A 21900-nucleotide genomic window follows, 5' to 3' on the forward strand; every position below is an offset into this window, starting at 1 on the left:
AGGAACGGGTTTCATCCTCCGCGTTATCAGTCGAATGCTGCTGCTTCACTGCCACTTTGGTCGATGAGAGAGAAAGAGAGAAGAGAGAGAAAGAGAAGAGAGATAGGTAGAGATGAAGTGAGAGAAAGTGAGAGAGATAGAAGAGAAAGAAGAGAGAGAGAGAAAGATACATAGAGATCAAGAGATAAAGAGAGAGATAAAAAGAGATAGAAATCAAGAGGGAATAGAGGGATCGAAGAAAGAGATAGAAAGGGAGAGAGGGATAGAGATCGACACAGAAAGAGAGATACAGAGAAAGAGATAGAAAACAGAGATAGAGAGAAGAGGTAAAGAGAAAGAGAGAAAAGATGGAGAGAGAGAGAGAGAGAGAGAGAGAGAGAGAGAGAGAGAGAGAGAAGAGAGAGAGAGTATTACTTCGATAGGCAGGCTGTCGACATCTGATGCCGCAGCTACTCCAGAGTAAGATTTCTCAGTGGCTGGGGTGCAGCGCTGTTCTTCTCGCGTGCCATCACGTTCACACGTTACGCTAACTCTTGTTCCACCGCTGCAACATGCTGAAGTAGCTTCAGTGGTAATTAGTGCGCTCGGATTCTGCTCTGGAGACCCGCGCTAATTTCAATACGAATGCAAATGTGCTTTTAACAGCGGAGCTGTTTAAGCGGGAGCTTGGTCCGTTTCCGAGAAAAGAAACTGCGCCGCCTGTAAAGGGTGCACCACTGCTGATGGGTTAGTATAACAGTGAAGCGTGCTTTTGCGCGCGCTTCAGTTTGAGCACAAGGGGCGTGCGTATACGCGCTCCTCTTACTGTACCATTTTAAAGGTGATAGTCTTTCTTGGGATCCTAACTCCCCCCTTCCCCCCCCCCCCCCAAAAAAAAAAAAAACAAAAAAAACAATTGGCGCAGCTTGCACTAGTGGTGGAAAGCTGTGGAACTGTCCACCCAGCTCCTTACCCCCCCCTGGAATCCGTTGTCCGGCTTAACTTTAACACATGCGCAGTATCGGTATAGGCATCTTCTTACATAGCCATTTATTTATTTCTCCGCCATCTTCATCTCTCTCGTCCTCTATCCACACTCTTTCCTCTCCTTTCCCGTCCCACACACAGAATAGCTGGCCAGATATACTACCATCAGGCCGACCTTTCTGTGTTTTTTTTTCATTTCAATAAAATCTCTCTCTCTCTCTCTTGTCATAGCGGGGTACCGACCAGAACGGCCTTGTAAAATCCGGCGAAACGTGGCCTCACCCCTCAGCACGTACCCTAGACTGGCAAGAATATCCCAAAACCTAACACAACATAGCAAAGCCTACCAAAACCTAGTAAAACTTAGCAAAACAGCAAGAAGCGAGGCCGGTCCCCTGCTCCGCTGTTTCTCCAGCCTCGCACCACTAATGAAAGCTGCCCAATTTTTTTTTTTTAATTTTTTGTAGCAGCGGCAACTTTCTGTAGTACAAAACGAGAACAACAGCGCATGTTTTTCGCTCAGTGAGGCACTTTCGCCTAAAAGGGTGTCGTCGTCTTGCAGCGAGTGAACAATGAGCGACGGTGACGATAAGCTGATGCTCGCTTCTTCTCCCTCGGTGACTCCGCCCAAGTATAAGGAAAGAAAGGTCGCCAAGAAGGGCTATAATCTCCCTCCACGGTGTGTTGCGGTCGGCCCTGATTTACGACCCTAGTAGCCGGCTGGGCTTCGCAGTTAGGCCGCCCCGGGCGCCGGAATCAACTGGACCTCGCCGGCCGCCCGGTCCGGGCTTCCTCGGCGGCGCGCGAGAAACGAGATCCGGTCGCGCGTTACGCGCATTACGGCGCGTGGGAGCAACAGAGACGCCTGTTTCGTCTCCTGTGCGCGTGATAAGGCTCCTTCCTCCTCCGAGACACCCGGGAATGTTGTTGTTCCTGTACCGCGGGAAAAAACAAACTAGACAGGCTGGTCGTTAGCTCGCCGGTGAAGGGCAGTGGGAGCGAGCGGCACGGTACTTCCGTTTTGCTTGTTCACGGAACAAACGCTACAACGGTGGAACAATAATAACACCGGAAGAGACAACGACAATAGTATTACTGATAGCAATTGCAATGATTATCTGATATCACTGATGTCGCAGAGAACGAGGGAAAAGAAATGAACTCCTTGGGTGAACAACACGGCCCTCAAACATTTCAGGGAGTGGATTTTCGAACATTTTTGTGAGAAATGTATTGTCGTATTTATGCGTGGACATCACGGGTTTTCAAAATAACCGCACAGGGAAGACTGACGCTTTCGGGAAAACGGCCTGTGTTGCACGGTCCGCTTTGTCGCTGCTTGCGTGGGGTATTATCGTGAGCGGTCATCACCGAAAGTCGGCTGCATTCCGTCGCCCTGCAGTGGACGCTGACGTAAATTAGTGGCGCTGTTGTTTGAGGCTGCATTGGGCTATAGTTCAATTCGTGTCAACTCCTCTTTTTGACTACTTAACGGGGTGCTGAACTTTTTGGGCCTTAATTTATTCCGGAAGTGGGAAGAAGCGAAGAAACGACTTACACGCTCCTCCTTTTGGCCACCTCGCGAACTACTGCAGTGACGTCACGCTGGGTAGACACCTGTTTTGATGCTACCTCGGTACTGAAAGCTCGAATTCTCAACTACTGAACGGTTTTCAATTGCCTTTTTTTTTTGTTCTCGTATAGCGTACATAAAAGTTCAACGTACTCCCGTTCGACTCCCGCAGTGCAGGGTAGCGCTGGTGTAGTGTAGTCCAGTGCAGTGTAGCACTGGGTTACCGCCTGGCTAACCTGCCAGAATTTCTTTTTCTCCAATAAATTGCGCCTGGTTAAGCTGCGACAGCGACAGCGAGGATGGTGGGCAAAATAAAAAGAGCGTTTCGTAACGCACTTTACCACCAAAAAAATGTGGTGGGAAAAGGGGCATAAATCCGCTGAAAAGAACGATGCACGTGGGATATTGCATTCTAGACTCAGCCTGAGATATATTGAGGCAATGTAACTCCTTTCAGTTTAGCTTCTTGTTTGAGGGTTTACAGGGAAAGTTAAGGCCGAAGCGAAATGCTGAATACGGAGCGGTATTGCTGAGTCAGCGGCCGACGTATGGTAACCCAATTTATAAAGTAGTCTTCGGTACTGCGAACCGGTTCGTTATAAGCGACACTTTGTTAAAAACGGAGATAATTTGCTACCTACGCAAAGCCCTGGGGACCATGAAACACTTCGAATAGAGTGACGTTTTTTCAACGAGCGTTTACTGTATATACGAGCTGTCAGTGGTACTCATATCGGCCTACCAATGTAGATTTCGCTGTGTCTGTTGATGAAAAAAAAAACAATAGAACAAATTGGCCGCGTATCCGCTCGCTTCGCTGCTCATGTCGTGGAAAGACGGTAGGCTTCTGCAGCCCCTGCTACGTAAATGCCTCTCTTCTCTTTCCTTTCCTGTCCAGCTCCCACGCTCTTCCGCTCCCGTTTGGCTCCTCCCACAACAATCGCGGCAGAAGCCTGCTATTTGATTTCGCCGCGTTCCACTGCTCGACGTAACCTTTTGTTAGTTTCGAACTTGAAAACCTGCCACCAGGTAGCGCCACGTACGCTTAGTGTATTTCGACCTTAAAAATTTTTTTTTGCCCAGGAATATATTTTTTTGCTATCGCAAGAGCCGTGTATTTTTAATTAAAAGAACAACGCACATATCGCTTATGTGTTGATGTCTTGCCCCAAATTTGCCCAGGGTTTTCTTCGTGCTGAATGATGTGGATAAGTGTGAACATTGCCAACATATTTATTGGTTTGGACATGTTCTGCTTATATAAAGGTACCGTTCAACAATAGTTCTAACTTCTGGCTGGAATAATATACCGAGGGACAAACGTGTTTCCAAATTGCTTCGCCCAAACAAATCATCTCGTTAAGAGAGCGCATACGGCTGCGTTTGTTCAACTACATCGCAGTCCAATCAGCGGGGCATCCTATTGCAAGCTTGGGAAGTCGTTCCGAACGGCGTTCCCATTAACCTGCTTGCGAGGATGGGAGTTTCCGTCACGTGGTGGGATGGTGTTGGTGCGTGTGTGCGTGTGCGCGCTGCACGACGAGTGAGGACTGCGGTCGGAGGAAGCGCGGGTGTTGCGTTTCGTCGCCGTCGTCGTCGTCGTCGTCGCCCTGGCGCTGGTCGTCTCGTGATTCCGCGCAGCCGAGCGTTTGTTTTCGTCGTCTCCCACGCGGGTTACCTCGGCGTAATAATAATACCGCGCGTTCTTGTGTGCCCGCCTCCCTGACCGGAAACAGCGTCTTTGCGATATAGCTGCTCGCGTTTCCGGCGTTCCGCTGCACGGCATACGTATATAGCTGGCTCATCGCACCGTCGTCAGGCACGGGCGAAGCGAATAATAATAACGGCTGCTGCTTCTGGATTTGTTTGGTATTAGGCTTATAGGACTCGAGTGTTCTTTCCCTGCTAATGAAAACATAGTGATTACACTTAACGTTTCTGTTCTTCGTGAAGAACTGCGCGAAAACAAACGCATTATTGTTAGAAGGAATGGACGACGCGAGTGCGTTCTTCCAAAGTGTGTTGTTTTTGCGGAGTTTTTCACGACGAACTCGCAGCAACCCGTCCAGTTTGGTTTTTTTTTTTCTAGGCCATGTTTCTGTTTTAGCGATCTTTTCTCCTCAAATCCCCCGCCGGAAACGTTCTTGAGATGCAACCGTCACTTCCAGTGAGACCGAATCCACGGCTTCTTACTTCTGACCACTTGTCTTTTAAAAACGAGTGTTTTCTTTTCTGGAGGCAAAAGTGTTATTATTTCACTCGAATCGGCAGAAATGTTACTGGTGAGGCTGTTAGCTAGCTTGTTAGTCACCCGTTGGGAATAAGTGGGTAAATGATTAGGGGGGGGGGTGTAGAGCGGGAAAGGAGGAAAGAAAGTGGGGTATAGAGAGGGAGGGCAACAGAGGAAGGAGAAGGAGGCTGCAGTAGGTGGCTCGTATTCAGGGGGGAGCGCAATCAGGGGGGAGTGTAAGGGGGAGAGAGTGAGAGGGAGAGAGTATGAACTTTTATTTAGAACAGAGCAAGCGCTTATGTTGGGGCGCCCCCTAGTCGAGGTGGCCCTGGGCTTCACTGGCCCTGCCCGTCCTCACCGCCAGCCGCCTCTGGGATGCGAGGTCGGAGCTTGTCAGCCGGGCCCGCACACTACTCGTAGGTTGGGTGGGAAACAGAGTGTTAGAGATGATGTGTGCTGGCACTTCCATACCGTGAAATAGAGATGTGCAGGACGGGGGACAGAGCTTGCAGGTGGGGGGTGAAAAAGGGGGTAGGTGGCGTGAAGGAGGGACCGCTCCTCAAGGCAAAGCAGGTGATCTCCTCTTTCAGTCGTACGATGAAAGTATAGTGAAACGCGGAGATGATAAAAGAAAGGAAGAAAGGAAATTGATTGATTGATTGGTTGATTGATTGATTGATTGATTGATTGATTGATTGATTGATTGATTGATTGATTGATTGATTGATTGATTCTGGAGTTCTAACGCGCCGACGCAGCGCAGGTGATGAGGCGCGCCGTAGTGGAGGGCTCCGGATTGTTTTCGAACACCTGCAGGGGATCTTTAACGTGCGCCGAAATATCGAACACGCGAGAGTTTTCGCTTTTCGCCTCCATCAAAGAAGCGGCCGCCGTGGCCGGGAATCGAACCCACTTCTTTGGGCTCAGCAGCACAATGCCTTAGCCACTGAGCCAGTGCGGCTTGTGGAGCAAAAGGAGAGGAAAAAAGTTAAACAAAAAGCAGGGATGTTAACCAGGCTGTGACCAAGTGTGCTATCCTACACGTGGGAAAGGGGGATATGGGGAAAAAAGGAAAACAGAAGACGAAGGTGAAATGCAAGGACAGAGCGTATAGAGGTGCGCCCAGCGTTAGAGAGTTCATGGAGTTCATAGAGTGTAGTCGTTTGTGCTACAGTCGTCCGCCGTTTTTAGGAAGCACAGGGTCGCATTTGTCACCTTGTGCGTAGATGACGGCGAAGGGCAGTGGCGCAGGATTTTCTCCTGAGAGAACGGCCGCCGAGAGTCTGGCTTAAGAAGGGGCTAAAAAGCAGCAGGTCGAACGCTGGCATACAGGGACAACCAGTGCGTGGAAGAAGAGCGGCCTCGAACCAGATACCGGCACTTGTTCTGCCATCCTTCTATGCCGAACACTTCTCCTTGCGTCTGCGTGTGCACAACTGTCGTCTCGTTATCGGAGTGTCTTCTGTTGTCGCAGCCGAGGTAGCTGAAGCCGCGGCCTTTCGAGTGCCTGCTATCGTCATCGTCATCGCAGACTAAGCAAGGTGTTTCGGCTCGGCCTTTTCTACGCGTTTTAGGCCCCAAACCCGGAAACGTGTCGGAGGCCTTTGGGATCACTTTGGATGGTTAAGTAATCCGTGTGTGGATTGAATCTCGTTCGCACGTCTTACTCGCGCTCTATTAAGTGCAGGGCACTTTAGCGGCTCGCTTTGTCGCGGTATCTCGTTCGCTGGACCCAAGTAGAGCCACACGGCGTTCCGTCGTAGCGGCGTAACCCAGAGTCTTGGAAAGCGAAGCGGTTTACATAGTCGTAAGCGTTCTGAACTCGTGCACCGCTGTAGATTGTCATACATACATCTCTCCGTTGTTTGGCGCAAAGAAAACTGCAGGTACATTTGAGGCAAAATATACGTAATTAACAGGCAGCGCCCGCGCGTTCATTTAGTTAGGAACGCTCGTTGGGTTGGTTTTTACGATTGTAAGCGAAAAGAAGTGGCCGTGCAACGCCGGCACCTGCGGGAGGAAAAGCAAGCACAAAAATAACAGAACTCCCGCCGGCGCAGTTTCAGGCAGGGGGCGCGCGAGCACTGCGAAGGCGGGAAATTTGAATCGCATTGGGTGGTAGCAATGACCGGATAACGGCACTACCGACCATTATGGCGAATCACTGCTCTGCACTTCCGACAGCTTTCACATTGAGTGGAACGGCTTTAATTTTCCTGCGAGTGAAACGGCGCGCTGTGAGAGTGAGTGAGTGAGTGAGTGAGTGAGTGAGTGAGTGAGTGAGTGAGTGAGTGAGTGAGTGAGTGAGTGAGTGAGTGAGTGAGTGAGTGAGTGAGTGAGTGAGTGAGTGAGTGAGTGAGTGAGTGAGTGAGTGAGTGAGTGAGTGAAATTTGAAATCGCGAAATTGGGAAGCGTTCTATATTCTATATTTCTTGCCTTTTTTGCAGTTAAAGAACGTCTTTCATGGCAGAGGTGGAGCTGAGTGAGTTACCGAAGGCTGCGGGTAAAGGACAGGACGTCGCCCGTCCTGTAACGTTGTCCTTGGTCCTGTCCTTTACGAGCAGTTTTTCTTCTGAAAAATACTACACCAACAAATCAACAAGCTGTTTCGTAAAAAAAGCTATAGTTCCTTCAAATTGAACAAACTTGTATTTTGTGCTGCCGGCCTCTTTCGTACCAGCAGAAACAACTTTAGTACATGTAGAAACATTACCGCATAACATGTCACCGGCGGGATTATACCGGTTTCGTATTTCTACACGTAGTTTTAAGTATCTTTGCCGAATCTTTCGGCGGTAAGGAACTGGCACATAATTGGCGAGTTTAGGTAAGTGCGACCGATGTAAGCCTTACCAGGAGCAGTTTATGTAACAGGATTGCCACTTTAAATCCCGTTGGGATATACGGGAAGCGAGCGGAATCGACTTGCGCGGTTCCGCCTCTTAAGTAGGTTGTTAGGGTGTTGTCGCGGGACAGAGTTCTTTGTGGACGCCTTGTGCCGTGTTTTTCCGGCACTCTGCGGGTGAATCCGCTCTTTCGCTTGGCAGGAATCAAACGTGACCGCTGAAGGTTGTATGTTGGCGCATTTATGATCGCTAGGCATGTTTGTGATGCGAGACTAAATTCCCGATCTATTTCAATGATGTCGAACTACGTGTCAACTTTTAAAGCATTCGTGTCCCGAGGTAAGGTGGTAATGTTCGACTTGAAGGGAATTGGAGGGGCACAAGTGTTTCCTCTACCCCTTTGCGCTTCGTTACATCGCCTCTCTCGGCGCATGCGTGGGACGCTGCTGAGGTGGTCGGCTGCAACCGCTTCGACCACCGCCGCTCATGGTTGAGCAGAACGACTGAAAAGGGGGCCTTGTGCGCAGTGCCGACAGCGGGCCCGGCGAATCACTAGATGCGCTTCGAGGGGTGTGTCGCCGGAGGTGTGTCTCCGGTCAAAAGGTCACCTTGCGCATCCTCCGCGCGCGAAACCTATGTACAAAAGTAGTGAAGCTTTGCCTTAAAAGTTCGCAGTGAACGCCCGCCGAATCATTTCGGAATGATAGCCCGCCAATTCTTAAATGAGGGTGTTTTGGTGAACCTGTGTGTTTGATAAAAAAAATGGAGGGGGAAAAAACCAACGTGTCCAAGCGACATTAAAAAAAACACCAATAACAGGAGACGTTGTTTCGAGCTATTTTAAGCACAACTGAAACAAAACGTACCGATACATGACGCGAAAGCAGTGTGAGGTCAGGAAAATTCAGTTGAATTGAGCAAATTCTTCTTCACTACCACCACCACCATCATCATCATCAGTCAGGTTGCGTCCACTGCAGATCCAGAACTTCTCCCAAAGATCTCCAGCCACGTATATCGTCTGCAGCTGAGAACATTCCGCAGCCCAACGGTGTGTGGAAAGAAGTATGCTATGGGTCACACATAGAGATAAGAAAGCAGCTGCGTGGATTAGGGAACATACTCGCGGGGGAGACATTCCAGTTCAAATAAAGGAGCAAGGTCCACTTTATTTATCATGGGGGCAGGGTTCCACATGGCAGGAGAGGCAGAAGACTGTCGTGTTTCAACGACATTTGCAGCGAAGGAAGGCAGACGCGCAGCCAATTTTTAAAAATTGGATCCGCTTGCTGTTAGTGCATGGGAAAATACAAAAAATTACCATAAGAATGTAAAGGCAACCCTTTATTTCACAGAAAAAAGCCGGCGGCGAACTTGCGGCGCTTATCGCGTTTCGAGTCGCGGTTGGTCGGTCGCCCGCGTTTCTATTTCGGCTTCCCGCGGGTCTCGCCATCGGAAGCAGCAGTGCGCGGTCCGGACGCCTGTTCTGGCGTTTCCAAACGAACAAACAAACAGAGAATGGAAAGCAGCCAGTAACGTCGCGTCTTCTTCCGCGGACGCTTTCCGGGCGACGTCCGTATCAATTCCCTAATGACGCCGATAATAACAGCGCTGGGGACGGCTTCTCCCGGTATCGGCGCAGAGGGCTCGTTTTTAACGGCGTATTCTGGCGTACACGCGAGGCTCATTAGGAAAACGAGGCCGCGCTGCTGCTTTGCCGCAAACCACGCGTTGCCATCGCTTACTGCCCCAGCAACAAACGCACGGCTGTATGAAAAGCCCATCGCGCTGCCGCTTGCGGGTGCTGCGGCAAGGTCGATTCAATTTCATCGGCTGAAAGGGCGACTGCGGTGTTAATTTAATTATGAATTGGAACGGATGGACACGGAGGTTTCTCATGGAAGCGGGAATACACGAGGTTCGGTGATAAATTGCACCGTTTTGAACACTGTGATGATACTGCAACGTTGTGGTCTCCTCCTTTTGGGTCGTACGTCGTTCGCGCACAAAGCATGGCCTCTGTAAAGGCCGCCATCTATGTCTTATTACGACGATGCTTTGAAGCCTGTAGAGTGCGTACGCCGGGCCGCTGCGCTTGCTTCCTTGTCGTTCTTGTAGCTTGTCCTGCCGCTACGTAAGAACGTATATGCGCGAATAACCTGCAAGCAGTATGCTTTCTCGATAAACCTAACTGATGCGCAATTTATCGGTGCTTGATAAATTATGTCGTTACTCTGGGAAGCGCGCGCTCAATTTTGTGCGACCTCTTTATACTTGCTTCGTCTGCCTCAATGATGATGATGATGATGATGAATAATTAAGCTGATGTTAGGGCACCCGCCCGGTGGGAGGCTTCCTTAGTCTGGGATGCCTTGGGCTATGCTGGCCATCCGTGCCCTCTCCACCAATGGTCGCTGGTGTGAAAGGTCGGAGCTGGTCAGCAGCTCCACCCACGGCTCATAGGTAGGGCAGTGCCTCAAAAAAAAAAAAAAAAAAAGAAACTTCTTTCAGAAGTGGTCTGGAAATTATAGTGGAGAGGGGTTGTTGATAAGTGAGAGGAAGGATTGTGGACGAGGGTGAGAGGATTGAGAGGAGGGCGAAGGAAAGGGAAGGGGAAGGATGTAAGGAAATTAAATGTGGGAGGGAGGGAGGGAGGGGATATTGGGAAGGGCAAGGTAAGGGGAAGAGATGGTCGAAAGAGAGGAGGAGCAAGACAGAGCGAAGGGGGAGATGTGAAGAGCGGGAGGGAAGGAATTGGAGGGAGAGTGGGGGAAAGGAGATGAAATGCAAAGGGGTCAGTATCTGATGAAAGTAGGATTTGGGCAAAGTAGGGTTGAGTTACGTCTAGTAAATGGGGAGGGGTGAAAAAAGGGGAGGAAAAAGGACAGGTGAGGGAAAGAGGGAGTTGTGTGGAAGTCGTGCCTGCCCTAAGCAGCGCTAGTATTAAACCAAGAGTGTAAAATATACTTATATTAGTCCTTTTTGGTAAGATGACATGTCATCACCCCGCTTCAAAGGGGAAACCAATAGGAATCATCATCATCATCATCATCATCATTAGGAGAGCCAGGAACGGCATCGTGCTTCGGCGTCATTCGCAGCTAGGAAGACGAGAGGCTGGCATTTTTTTTTTTTTACTTCACCTTTCTGAGACGACTGCTTCGAACTGGGCTGTGCGCGGTAACTAAGACCATGTTTTCTGCTAGTCCTCCCTCTCCCCTCTTGTAATTTACCTTTCACCGGGCCCACTCCGCCCTCAGTACGATAATGACCGGATCGCGGCTGGCGCCTGTTTTGCGATGCGGTCGGAAGCACCCGGGTGTATATACTAGGCGGCCACCGTGCGCCCGAATGCGCCGAAATTGGCCCGTACGGTAAAATACCGATAAATTTCCACGTCTTCCTCTCGGACCGGTGGCTCGATTCGTACTGGCCGCTCTAGGGAGTGTGATGCGAGGTTCCAAACTTCCCCAAAACTAGGTCCGGCTTTTTATCGCATACGAGCGGCCCTGTAAAGCAAGGGGAGGATTGTTTGTTTATCGGAAATTTAATTTGCGAGCCCCCTTTCGGCATTCTGGAGTATTATCCGCGGAGCGGAATGAGTTGTAAATTGTTCTCTCTCTCTCTCTCTCTCTCTCTCTCTCTCTCTCTCTCTCTCTCTCTCTCTCTCTCTCTCTCTCTCTCTCTCTGCCGCTTTCTCTTTGTTCCCTCCGGGATGTATGGAAGACTCAGCACGACTCCTAAAGAATAGCAGAAGAAGAAAATTGGAGCAGGGATGCTTCCGGTGGAGCGTTTTCTCCGGGATTTAAAAAAGGGCGTGTGCGAACTGTCTAATGGGTAGTGAGCACCCGCTGTGGAATCGATAGGAGCGTGTCTGGTGCTATTCTCAGCACACGCGCGCGTGTTCCGAGATGAAAGCACCGTGTATTCTTCGGGCGCGACTGTACCGGAGACTTGATTTATTCCCAGTGAGATAGATAACAAAACGGGAAACAAAAGGCGTTCGCGTGGAAAGACACTGTGGAGAGGCGCCGAGTACCTTGTCTTAAACGGAAGCGTGGCACGAACGGTAAAACCTATACACGCGTGCGCGGCGTTGCAACTGACGCCTTGTGGGTGAACGGTGCCAAGAAAAACCGTTGTCGTGTTATCTTCCGATGCAAAACTTCGCACCCGCGCACTCCTTAAATGATTGGCTAAAAAAATCCACAGTTTGGGTGTTTAGCCCTGTTTGTTTATTTCTAATTGGCTTTAAATGTGCTATAGCGGGTGTTTTTCCACAGTTTATTTATTTTTTGAGGGGGTAACATGAAAAAAGAACTGGAATTCGAGATATTTTCGCAGTGAAGGAACCAGCGTGGCGTTGGCATGTCTCTATCTTACAGAATCGGTGAACGTGACACTGCATGTCGGCGATTTCGCTGGTGGTCTTCGCGCAGTCACACATCATCATCAGCCCGTTTGTGTACACTACAAGACGAAGGCTTGTCCCGTGTTCCTACAGCCGTAGGACAGCCGTAGCCGTCCTATCTTGAATTGAAACCGCTCGTTCGAAAGGCACTACGAGAACGCTGACAGTAACATGGGGACACACAGGCGGACAAAAAACTATACACTGTGAACCCCCAAATAGGCAGCTACGTCTGCACAGAAAAAAATCGACAGAACGACAGAAGTGAACATGTGCAGGTTACGGATAGGTCGTACATATGCTACCCATTCACGCCTTCTAAATGGAGCACGACCACCGCGATGTGACAGGTGTGGACATCGCCTTTTATAGTCATGCATGCATTAGTGGTATGTCGGTATACTTACACAGTGCAATAAAGATGCACTTTCGTGAACTTTACTCTCACATGATTCCCGTTCATCCGTCATTGTGTTTAGGTGGTCTACCCTTCATCCCAAGTAACCGCCTTTTGGCTTACCTTGGAGACATTGGATTTTCAAAGGGCATTTCATATATCCCACACGATCACAAAGCTCCTCAGAGAGGAGGGCAGCTTTGATTGAACCTTCGTTCTTTACTGTTACCCCATAATCATCTCGCTACCTTCAACGTTTGTGCGTTACATTAACGGCTCTATACACCCCCACACTGACCCATCACATCTCAACTTTTTTTACTTAAAATACCACACGAAAAACGACTCGACCGTTGTGTAGGCGCTCTTTGGACTTTGTGAACTGTTTGTAGCATTGAAATAAGTGAAATTTGGTGCGTGTGTTTGTGCACCATTCCTTCCTTCTGCTTGCGGAAGACGATGAATACAGTGGAGGGAAGAAATCATATAGAAAATTCTGAGCCAGAGTCTCGATCTCGCTCACTGTGCGCAGACGACCAGCGAAAGCGCCTACATGCCGTGTTAAGTTCACTGATTCTGAGAGAGAGAGAGAGAGAGAGAGAGAGAGAGAGAGAGAGAGAGAGAGAGAGAGAGAGAGAGAGAGAGAGGGGGGAAGAGAGAGAGGGGGGGAAGAGAGAGAGAGAGAGAGAGAGAGAGAGAGAGAGAGAGAGAGAGAGAGAGAGAGAGAGAGAGAGAGAGATCACTGTCACTATAATGCCGCTGTGTCGGCCTTTAAACTGTCACGCTTCTTCATTGCGAGAATATCTCCGTTTAAGGAGTACGGGTTGAAATTTCCTGCACCGAAAGACCACGAGAGCTGCTTTCACGCTCTTTTTCTTGGCACCGTTCATCCGACAGGCGTTGGTTGCACCGCCGCGCATATGTGGAGGGCTTTTAAAATTCGTACCACGGTTTCGTGTAATACAAGACACTCGTCGCCTCTCCACAGGTCGCTTTCATTCCGACGCCGCTTTGTTTCCCATTTTTCTTATCTCTCTCACTGGGAATAAATCAAGTCTCCGGTACAGTCCCCCGCCCGACGAATACACGGTGCTTTCATCTCGGAACACGCGCGCGTGGGCTGAGAATCGCACCAGCCACGCGCGGCGGACGCTCGCGTTATCAGCCCATGCATACAGTCTACAGCGCTGCCTTCAGCTTTGTGCGTCTCGCGCCAACGGCAATTGAGATTAGGGCTGCTGTAACTCGGGCTCCTTTTCTGGAGCAGTCTCTCCTGGTCTTCGCTGATAAGGCGCCTCACCGCGAGGGCCCGGCGAGCGCACTTCGCAGGGCCGGCAATGCGGAGCGTAATCGTTACCTTATACGCACGGTGCGGTATTGTGTGATGACAGCACAGACCTTGCGGAACCGCCGATGCACGACGAACAAGATGTTTTCATTCCCCTGCGCCGCTGTTTCCTTTCACAATTCGCTCAATTCAGCGTCAATGGCGAACTCGGTTGTCGGTCGTGCAGAACGGCCGTTGCTGCGATCGTACAATTCACTTGGGCGATAGCAAAACTCGTACATGTGGTTTTGACTGGCAATATGCGACTACGGCCAGACTAATGTTGGTGTAGAAAATGTAGAAGAAGAGAAAGAGGAATAAAGTGAGAAAGAAGAAGCAGCAGCTTGGAACGGTGACCTCCGGTCTCTGGCTTCTTTTTGCCCGTCCCTTTTTCTTGACAGTTGGAATATGATTTGAGCTTCATTAAATTATGGTTACGCGTAAACCGGCGCGCAGTCTTGGGAAAACGATAACGAGCCCCATCGACTTTATTGAATATTCAGCCCGTTCGAAACATTTGAAGTAGAAAGGGTTTTCCAGCGTCGTATGTAAAATTCAGCGTTTTATTCGATGAGGTGGGCCGACAAAGAGATGTACAACTCGAATCTTCCGAAAGGAAAGCAGCCTTGCGTATGCTTTGCTTGAAGTAGGCGAAGCGTTTGGTCGTGCTCCTCGCTGTAGCTTTTTGTTACAAAAGCAGTTTTTGGTTTAATAGCAGACTTTTAATTAGATTACTTTTGCAAGTAATTTTAGAGTAAGAGTTATTTATCAGAATTATGCTGTTTGTAGGTATGGCTAACGGAGAAATCCATTTTTTCCCCGTTTGATTAAGAATTCCCGCCACCGTGGCGGTATTGCGTTTTGATCTCCCGTTGAGGCGTTGGGCTATGTATTACTTTATGAAGCCGCTAATCAGATTTCATGTACTGTTATCAATTTTTGTAAGCGTGAGTGCCCCACAGGCGGCATAATACGCATGGTAACAAAATTGCTAAAAGCAAGCAAGCTAAACAATATCAAATAATAGCGGCGCGATTCGCAAGCAATTAAGACGAAAAGTCGAGCCACTTAAAGCGACTGTCACACTTCAAGTACGTAAAAAGTGACATTTCACCACTCTCATAACACACGCTCTGTCGCGATGCCACCAGCTTCGTTCGTTATAGGCGCAAGTTCGTTATCATGAAAACGTACTCAACTGTAATACGTAATACACGTTCCCTGCTCATGGTATACGCAGCCGTCAAAACAACGATGTTCCAAACTCCCTGTACCACAGGGAAAAGCGGTGATCCTTCAAGTTTGTTACGTCGGCGGAGACTGCGAGACAGGCTTGGTCTCAGTCTCAGTCTCACGCTTTTCACGGGGCGTCCGCGGCCGCCACGGTGTCCACCGGCTGGCGCTGTTCCTTGAGCCAGAGCATGCGACGCAGTTGTCGCGTGAGCGGGTGCCTGGCGCCCCCGCACGAGCCGGCGAAGTCGTCCGCCTCCATGTCGAACGCGACCACGCCGAGGAAGTCGGCCCCGGGCCCGTCGAGCAGCAGAGGCCGCGCGGACTCCGGCCCGAACCCGGAGTACCAGTCGTGGCCCGACTGCACCACGAGGCAGCCGCTGAGCGGGCCGTAGTACGAGCGGGCACCGCCGGTTGCCGAAGCCCCGACGTGATGGCGGTTGCGGGTCGACGAGTCCGCGCGGCTCTCTTCGTCGTCGTCGTCTCCGCCGGCGAACAACGCGCTGTCGTCGTGCGACGGAGGTGCGGTGCTGTTGACGATGCGACACAGGTCGCGGTACGTGGACTCGCCAACCTGCGTGCCGCGAGTGCGCGACGGTATTGGTATACAGTAAAGCGAGTCTTCGAGTCTCGCAAACAATGTATACAGCTAACACTCGTTATAACGGAAACAATGTATACAGCTAACACTCGTTATAACGGAGTTTTCAATACAGGTAACTGACTTCGTTATAAGCGTTATTTCGTTAAAAGCGGGAATGACTCACCTTCCCTGCACTGCCCTTGGGACCGTTAAAAACTTTGAGTAAAGTGGTTTCCTCTTAACGAGGGTTTACGGTATTGTATTTGGCTTTTCTGTAACGTTCTTTATGTGGGTATAAAAGGAGGAGGTTGCAGTTTTCGTAGCTAGGACGGTTACCCTCTGCTTAGGCTATAGGGCAAGAAATACAGCCGGACTGTACTTTCGCCGAGGCTTCGTTCTCTACCGTGGAAGGGAGGTAGGGGCGGCCAATATCGTTTTCTGGTAACCCCGTGTTCAGGAGCTTTCCGTTGACCCGTTCGTTTCACTTTAGTGGCTATCTTGCTCCAAGCTACCATACAAGAACGCTAAGAAAACAAGAAAAAAAAAAGACCTAAGGAGAATTGGTCAGGCCTACCGCTCAATTTTTTTTCTCGGTAAAATAGCGCATAATTTGTTCCACTTATGTAAAGTTTATTCGTGAATTTCGGGATGAGAAAATAGAAAATGCTTGGCGTCTTTTACGGTCGCCTGTCAACTGTTGTAGGGAAGTCATACTGGCGAACTATGTGTTGGCGTCAAATTTGGCGGGTTTTACGTATTTTGCAGTTAATATAAACTTTTCCCTTTTGCTTATGCGCACTTTACAGCGGTTGAGGGCTCGCAGCACTTGAAACTCGGACGCGTGTATACTTTCCAGCATGACGTCACAGCTGCCGTAATCGAACCGGTGAAGTCGATGGTGCGAGGGAAATGGTAGTGTTGAACGTGCTGTTCTAGTTAAAAAAAAAACACAACAAAAAGCAAGTCCGGTGAAAAACAGACGATGGCGTACATATACCAGAATTTTCAGTTAGTATCCACAACTCTTAGAATTTTGACAGTGCTCACGGCGTGACGAAGAAAAGCAAGACTCAACACAGCGCAGTGTTTTGTGTCTCCTTTTCATGATGACCCGCATTTCTCCCTTATTTCGGCCTTTAACATCATTTACTGTCCCTTTAATAAGCTTCGCTGGTGTTGATAGCGCATTTGCAAGCCTGTTTTTGCAACGCAAGGAACCAACTCTGTGCTAGCGGTATCGCGTTACAAATCGTTATGCATGTTCCCTTCGCCTACACTCAAGTGTTGGAGTATGGCGGCAGACGACCAGCTTCCACGATAATGTCTCGTGTGTTGCCGTCTGTTTCGTTAGTACACAAAATACCTCACTGACCACCGTGGTGAGAAAAAAAAAACGATGGAAACGTTGCGGCCATCCGATGGTTTCCTTCCCGTAAATGCTTCCCCGTAAAGCGACGATTGCCGTGGAATGAATAATGGCGGCTGTTGTTTCCTCGGGTTGAAGTTACGAAAACTAGATCGTAAATCTTGTCATTTGCCAATTAAAAAAAAAAGAAAACAATCAGGGTCTGCTGCTTAAAAAAAAAAAAAAAACTAAGGGCACCCTGCAGCACTCCCGATAAACGCCCTCACTCTTTCTTTTGCTCTTTGATACGATTGGAGAGCAATGGTTAATGCTAGCGTATATATATAGCGGCAGTGGGTTATTTGCTCGTCGCAGCAGATACCACTCTGCTTTTCTTTTGTTGTCATTTGAGTTAAATTTATTGTTGAAACTGAGATGAAGTTGGCCAATAACTGCGATATAGTATGAGTGACGTCATTCAAGCACGCAAACGATACTGGAACTGAGAAAGGGAGAAAAAGGTTTAACCCGCCGCGGTGGCTCAGTGGCTAAGGCGTTGCGCTGCTGAGCACGAGGTCGCGGGCTCGATTCCCGGCCGCGGCGGCCGCTTTTCTGATGGAGGCGAAAAGCAAAAACGCCCGTGTGTACGAGATTTCGGCGCACGTTAAAGATCCCCAGGTGGTCAAAATTAACCCGGAGCTCTCCACTACGGCGCGCCTCATCGCCTGCGTTGCGTCGGCGCGTTAAACCCTACAATCAGTCAATCAGTTTTTGCTGAGGACAGCACTTTACTAGGCGACTTCATTTAAAACCAGCAATTGAAGCTGGGGAGCTGGTTCTAGATGGACATTCCGTGAGAACAGCGCAATGAAGACGAAGGACAAGAAGCCGGGGGGGCTTTTCTTCGAAGTTCGTCTCAGTTGCGCCGTTTTAATGTAATAGAAATTTATTTAAAGTGCTCCGATAATGAGGGCGAGGACCTTCGACACGTTTCTTTCTTAGTTGAGACGACGGCTTTCTTCCAAGCTCTGGAAGCGTGTCCACGTGCAGAGTGTGTTAGCGAAAGCTTTCGAAATGCGCGTTTGACTTGGCGCGAGTTGAATAGCCGCTGATTAGGGAGGCTTTCCAAGAAGAGAGGCGCTAATTGTGTCTGGGATGCAAACAAGCCTTGGCGCTTGCTTAACTAGGGATGACCGGCCTCAGAACTCGAATTTAAGGCTAGTGGAGGTGAGAAAATGTCGAAAAATTCCGAGACTACGTGCAGTCTCTAATTTACATAAATTGAGAACCTTTTGATTTCGGGTGGTTATAAATGAAGGATGCTAGCCGTATTTTGTTAATCTGTCTTCCACAAGATGTTTTCTCGACTTGGCTGATTGGAGGATACCGCAATGCATTCACACGCAAAAATCGCTTTCAAGGATCTCCTACAGTGGAGGCGGGAGCGGAGGAGTAACAAATGCCCCAGGCAACGATCGACATGCCAGACAGTGTTGCTTTTCAAACCACGTGTGGCGCTGCAGTTAAGGAGTTTAATTGTAGGGCACACTTTATTGTGAGGTGCCAGTGTATAAGCAATAGATTGCTTCGAGGCGTGTCCAAGTGCACTCAGGCTTTCGTGCACTGTACGCGTACTGCAGTTACTTTCGTAATTAATTCTGTTAATTAATCCGTAGTGCAGTTAACACGCAGTTAAATCTGGAGGCCTGTGTTGGAAAGACGACCAATTATGGAAAAATCAGCAGGCAGGCGGTAGAGAGAAAACTCTTGAAAAACCGTTTGAAGGCGTTGCAAAAAGACTTCGCGAGTTAATGTTTTTCGTTGCAACTGATCGGATTTTTTATTTTCTTTTCTGTCGAGTTTAAGTGCAAAGTGCGCTTGAGTCTAATTTTTTACTGTGGTCCTGTGTGGGTATGCACGAGGGGAATTCTTCCTGTGCTGTCTGGCGACCGGCTGCATACGTGATTACAATATGGAAGAAGTTGTGCAAACGTTTGCCCTTATCTAAAAAAAAAAAGAACTGGTTGGTACCTCTGTTATAGGAATCGGTAAAACGTGAAAGTGAAATATGCAGTGCAATCTGCAGCGAAATGAGCATGATTTGCGGGTAGGCGGCTGTCTTGTCGGTGTGCTTGGCGAGCGACGTCCTGGTGGCGGTCGCTTCGGCGAAGGTGTGCTGGCGTCATTTCCGTGACGGATATGACGTCAGTGAAATTTTGGTGTATCCCGGCATAAAACACTTTCGTGTTAAAATATAAAACCCGAAAACGAACAACCCTAAGTATAACGTACTCTTTAGTACTGAAGGTTGCTTTCCCGCAAGAAGGCCCTGTGTGCAGGGGTGCACCCTTTATAGGCCGCTTGCTTGGTTGCACTGGCGTCATTTCCGTGACGGACATGACGTCGTGAAATCTTTGTGTATCCAGACATAAAACACTTTCGTGTTAAAAAAGTTTTAGCTCCTGTAGTGTTGCTTAGTTGTCGTACGGATCGGTGTTAAGTTATCGCTTTCGTAAAAGAAGTTGATGTGTCGGGGAAAAAAGCAGAAAAGTTCGCTAGTTAATATCGCACAGTTGTCATGCGGTTTACCCTTCATAAAAGGGGAGCTGACGCATAAAAAAACAACTAGAAAGTTTTAGCTTGTGTAATATCGCCCAGTTGTAATTTTTCTGCTTCATAAAAGGAAGTGGACGTATTGAGAAAAGTTCCGGCAGGTGCCCCACTTTATTTTTTTTTCGTTAACAAATAGTTCAGGCTTTACAGATAGGAACAGTCTGGTTGTTTACTGAGTTGCCTTCTTTTGTATTGCCGCACCTACGCGCTGTTAACAATTGACGGATTTTACAGATTACTTTTGGTGTACACCTCAGCGCAGGTTAATGCAAGAGTGGCAGTGTCGGCAGCCTTTTTTTTTTTCATATTACGTCGCCATAGTTAAATGTACAGCATGGACAAACTTGGAAATTACCAATCTTACTCGCATATAGTCCGCTAATTGCCGAAGATTTCGCCTGGCCTGTAACGTGGTCGTGCAATACACATGGTGTGCTCAACGTAGTCGCGCTCCGGCGACACTGTGAGGTGCCGAGGTGTAAAGTATGCATCCTTTCTGAGATTAACAGCGCGAAAGAACGGGACAACAGAGAAACACAGCGCTGTTGTCCCGTTCTTTCGCGCTGTTAATCTCAGGAATATGCACCAACTGGCCCGCCTACAATCAGTGTTCCAGTCAATACATCCGCGTGCAGCAAACTTTCTTCATGAAGAAATCGCTTTGTTCGAAATCACGCTTTACACGAAGTGCATCGCGGCCTCCACTGCGGTGAATAGAGAGCAAGTGGTCCGCGTTTTTAACGACGTATCGCTTATAACGAAGCCGGTTTCCTCTCCCTAGGGTGTCTTTTTAACGAAGGCTTACGTATACTTTGGACCTGTGGGACCCGGCTTTGTACAACCCGTGTTTTCATAAAACGTGATTTTAAAGCGGAGCTTTCTATGCCTGACTGGTGCCGTCTATCGTTACGCCAGAACCCACTGCAGGAAAGCCAACTTACACAATGAACGCCCCAAGAAAAAATAGCGCTTCCCGTTGCCGTAATCCAACCTGGGTGTTGTGAAGCCGACGTCTATCCTATTGCGCCATTCTGACAAGCTCGAGGCAGTTTGATTTTGGGCTTTGGCTTTGTCTTTGACTTAGGTTGCATGGGGGAAAGCTTCGCGCTTTAACCATCCTTCTCGGGACTCTGCAATACTTCCGATGAACGCTATCACTCTTTCCTTCAGGTTTGGAAGCGCTGTGAAAGCTTTAGTTATCGCGAGCACAAAACGGCACTGAGTGATTTGATCGTGGGGTTTAACGCGCCGACGCAACGCAGGCGATGAGGCGCGCCGTAGTGGAGGGCTCCGGATTAATTTTGACCACCTGGGGATCTTTAACGTGCGCCGAAATCTCGTACACATGGGCGTTTTTGCTTTTCGTCTCCATCAGAAAAGCGGCCGCCGCGGCCGGGAATCGAACCCGCGGCCTCGTGCTCAGCAGCGCAACGCCTTAGCCACTGAGCCACCGCGGCGGGTACTGAGTGATTTGCTCGTCGCAGCAGATCCGCCTTTTGTTCCTGCTTTGCTTTTGTGGCCTTCTTTTTGAAGTGGCCACCGAATGCTTTTAAATCTGCAACATGAAAAGGAATACGGTAAACAGTCTCTACATCGCTCTAATGACGTAATCCGAGCGCTCAATGAACACCAATTCCGCGAAAGAGAGAGAAATCCTTTGATCAAGTGTTTACGTAATCTGATTGGCATAGAGCGGTCATTTTTGGCTGAAGTACTTTGTGATGCCCTATTCTAAATGCTGGATGTTTATGCTGACAGCATTCTGGAAGTATTTAAGATTCAGAAAAAAGTTGGGAAAAGTGTTGCAGGGTCCCTTTAAGAAAGCGGCATTGATTTCTTCTTTGAAACCGGGGCTCTGTCATAGGTTAACAGCAACAGCGACGCTAACAAAGGGTTCCGTTTTGGTGTGGGGTACTGTGGCCCGTTCCGTGCTGCGACACTTCCCGTGCACGGAAATACACGTTTCCGCATTTGCGTTTCAGTGGCCCAATCAGAACGCTTCTCGTGAACCACCGGTGTTGCACTCACGCGTGACGGACACGGTAACCTGAGCGTATGTTCACTCCGGGTGCACCTCAACAGGACGGGCTCACAGCACGGGTATTGTCACTATTGTGGCGTCATTCATGCGGGACCCGACTGAATCAGGAAGCAGCCGCGGGGTATAGCGCGTGTAGCGTATACGTCGCTTCCGTAGCGTGGTGTTGGAGGCAATGGCATCGTTTGCCAGTGCAGGCGATCAGAAATGCGGCAGCGACGATTGGGTTCCGAGAGCGCTGACAAATTTTTCGGTAAATTGGCTACGCATCTGCTCGCATCGTTGCAAACATCGTTGAAAGACGACAGTTTTCTGTCGTTCACGCCATGCAACAACCTCTT

The 21900-nt window shown here is 49.1% G+C and overlaps 2 protein-coding genes across 2 annotated transcripts in view; one reads left to right on the forward strand and one right to left on the reverse strand.

Annotated features, from left to right (window-relative positions):
• Window positions 1-21900, forward strand: part of LOC144149635 (uncharacterized) — a 377896-nt gene that overhangs the window by 98626 nt on the left and 257370 nt on the right. The gene's annotated exons all lie outside the window — the stretch shown is intronic.
• The window catches only part of LOC144149701 (uncharacterized), a 40452-nt gene continuing 33587 nt past the window's right edge, over window positions 15036-21900 (reverse strand). Inside the window, exon 8 of the mRNA XM_077681352.1 lies at window positions 15036-15554. Within this exon, the coding sequence (XP_077537478.1) occupies window positions 15111-15554 (444 nt within the window). The 3' untranslated portion in view covers window positions 15036-15110. The remainder of the gene's footprint in view (window positions 15555-21900) is intronic.

Source organism: Haemaphysalis longicornis, unplaced genomic scaffold, assembly GCF_048455015.1.
Source record: "Haemaphysalis longicornis isolate Haplotype H1 unplaced genomic scaffold, Haemaphysalis longicornis Haplotype H1 scaffold_8, whole genome shotgun sequence".
Lineage (NCBI taxonomy): Eukaryota > Metazoa > Arthropoda > Arachnida > Ixodida > Ixodidae > Haemaphysalis > Haemaphysalis longicornis.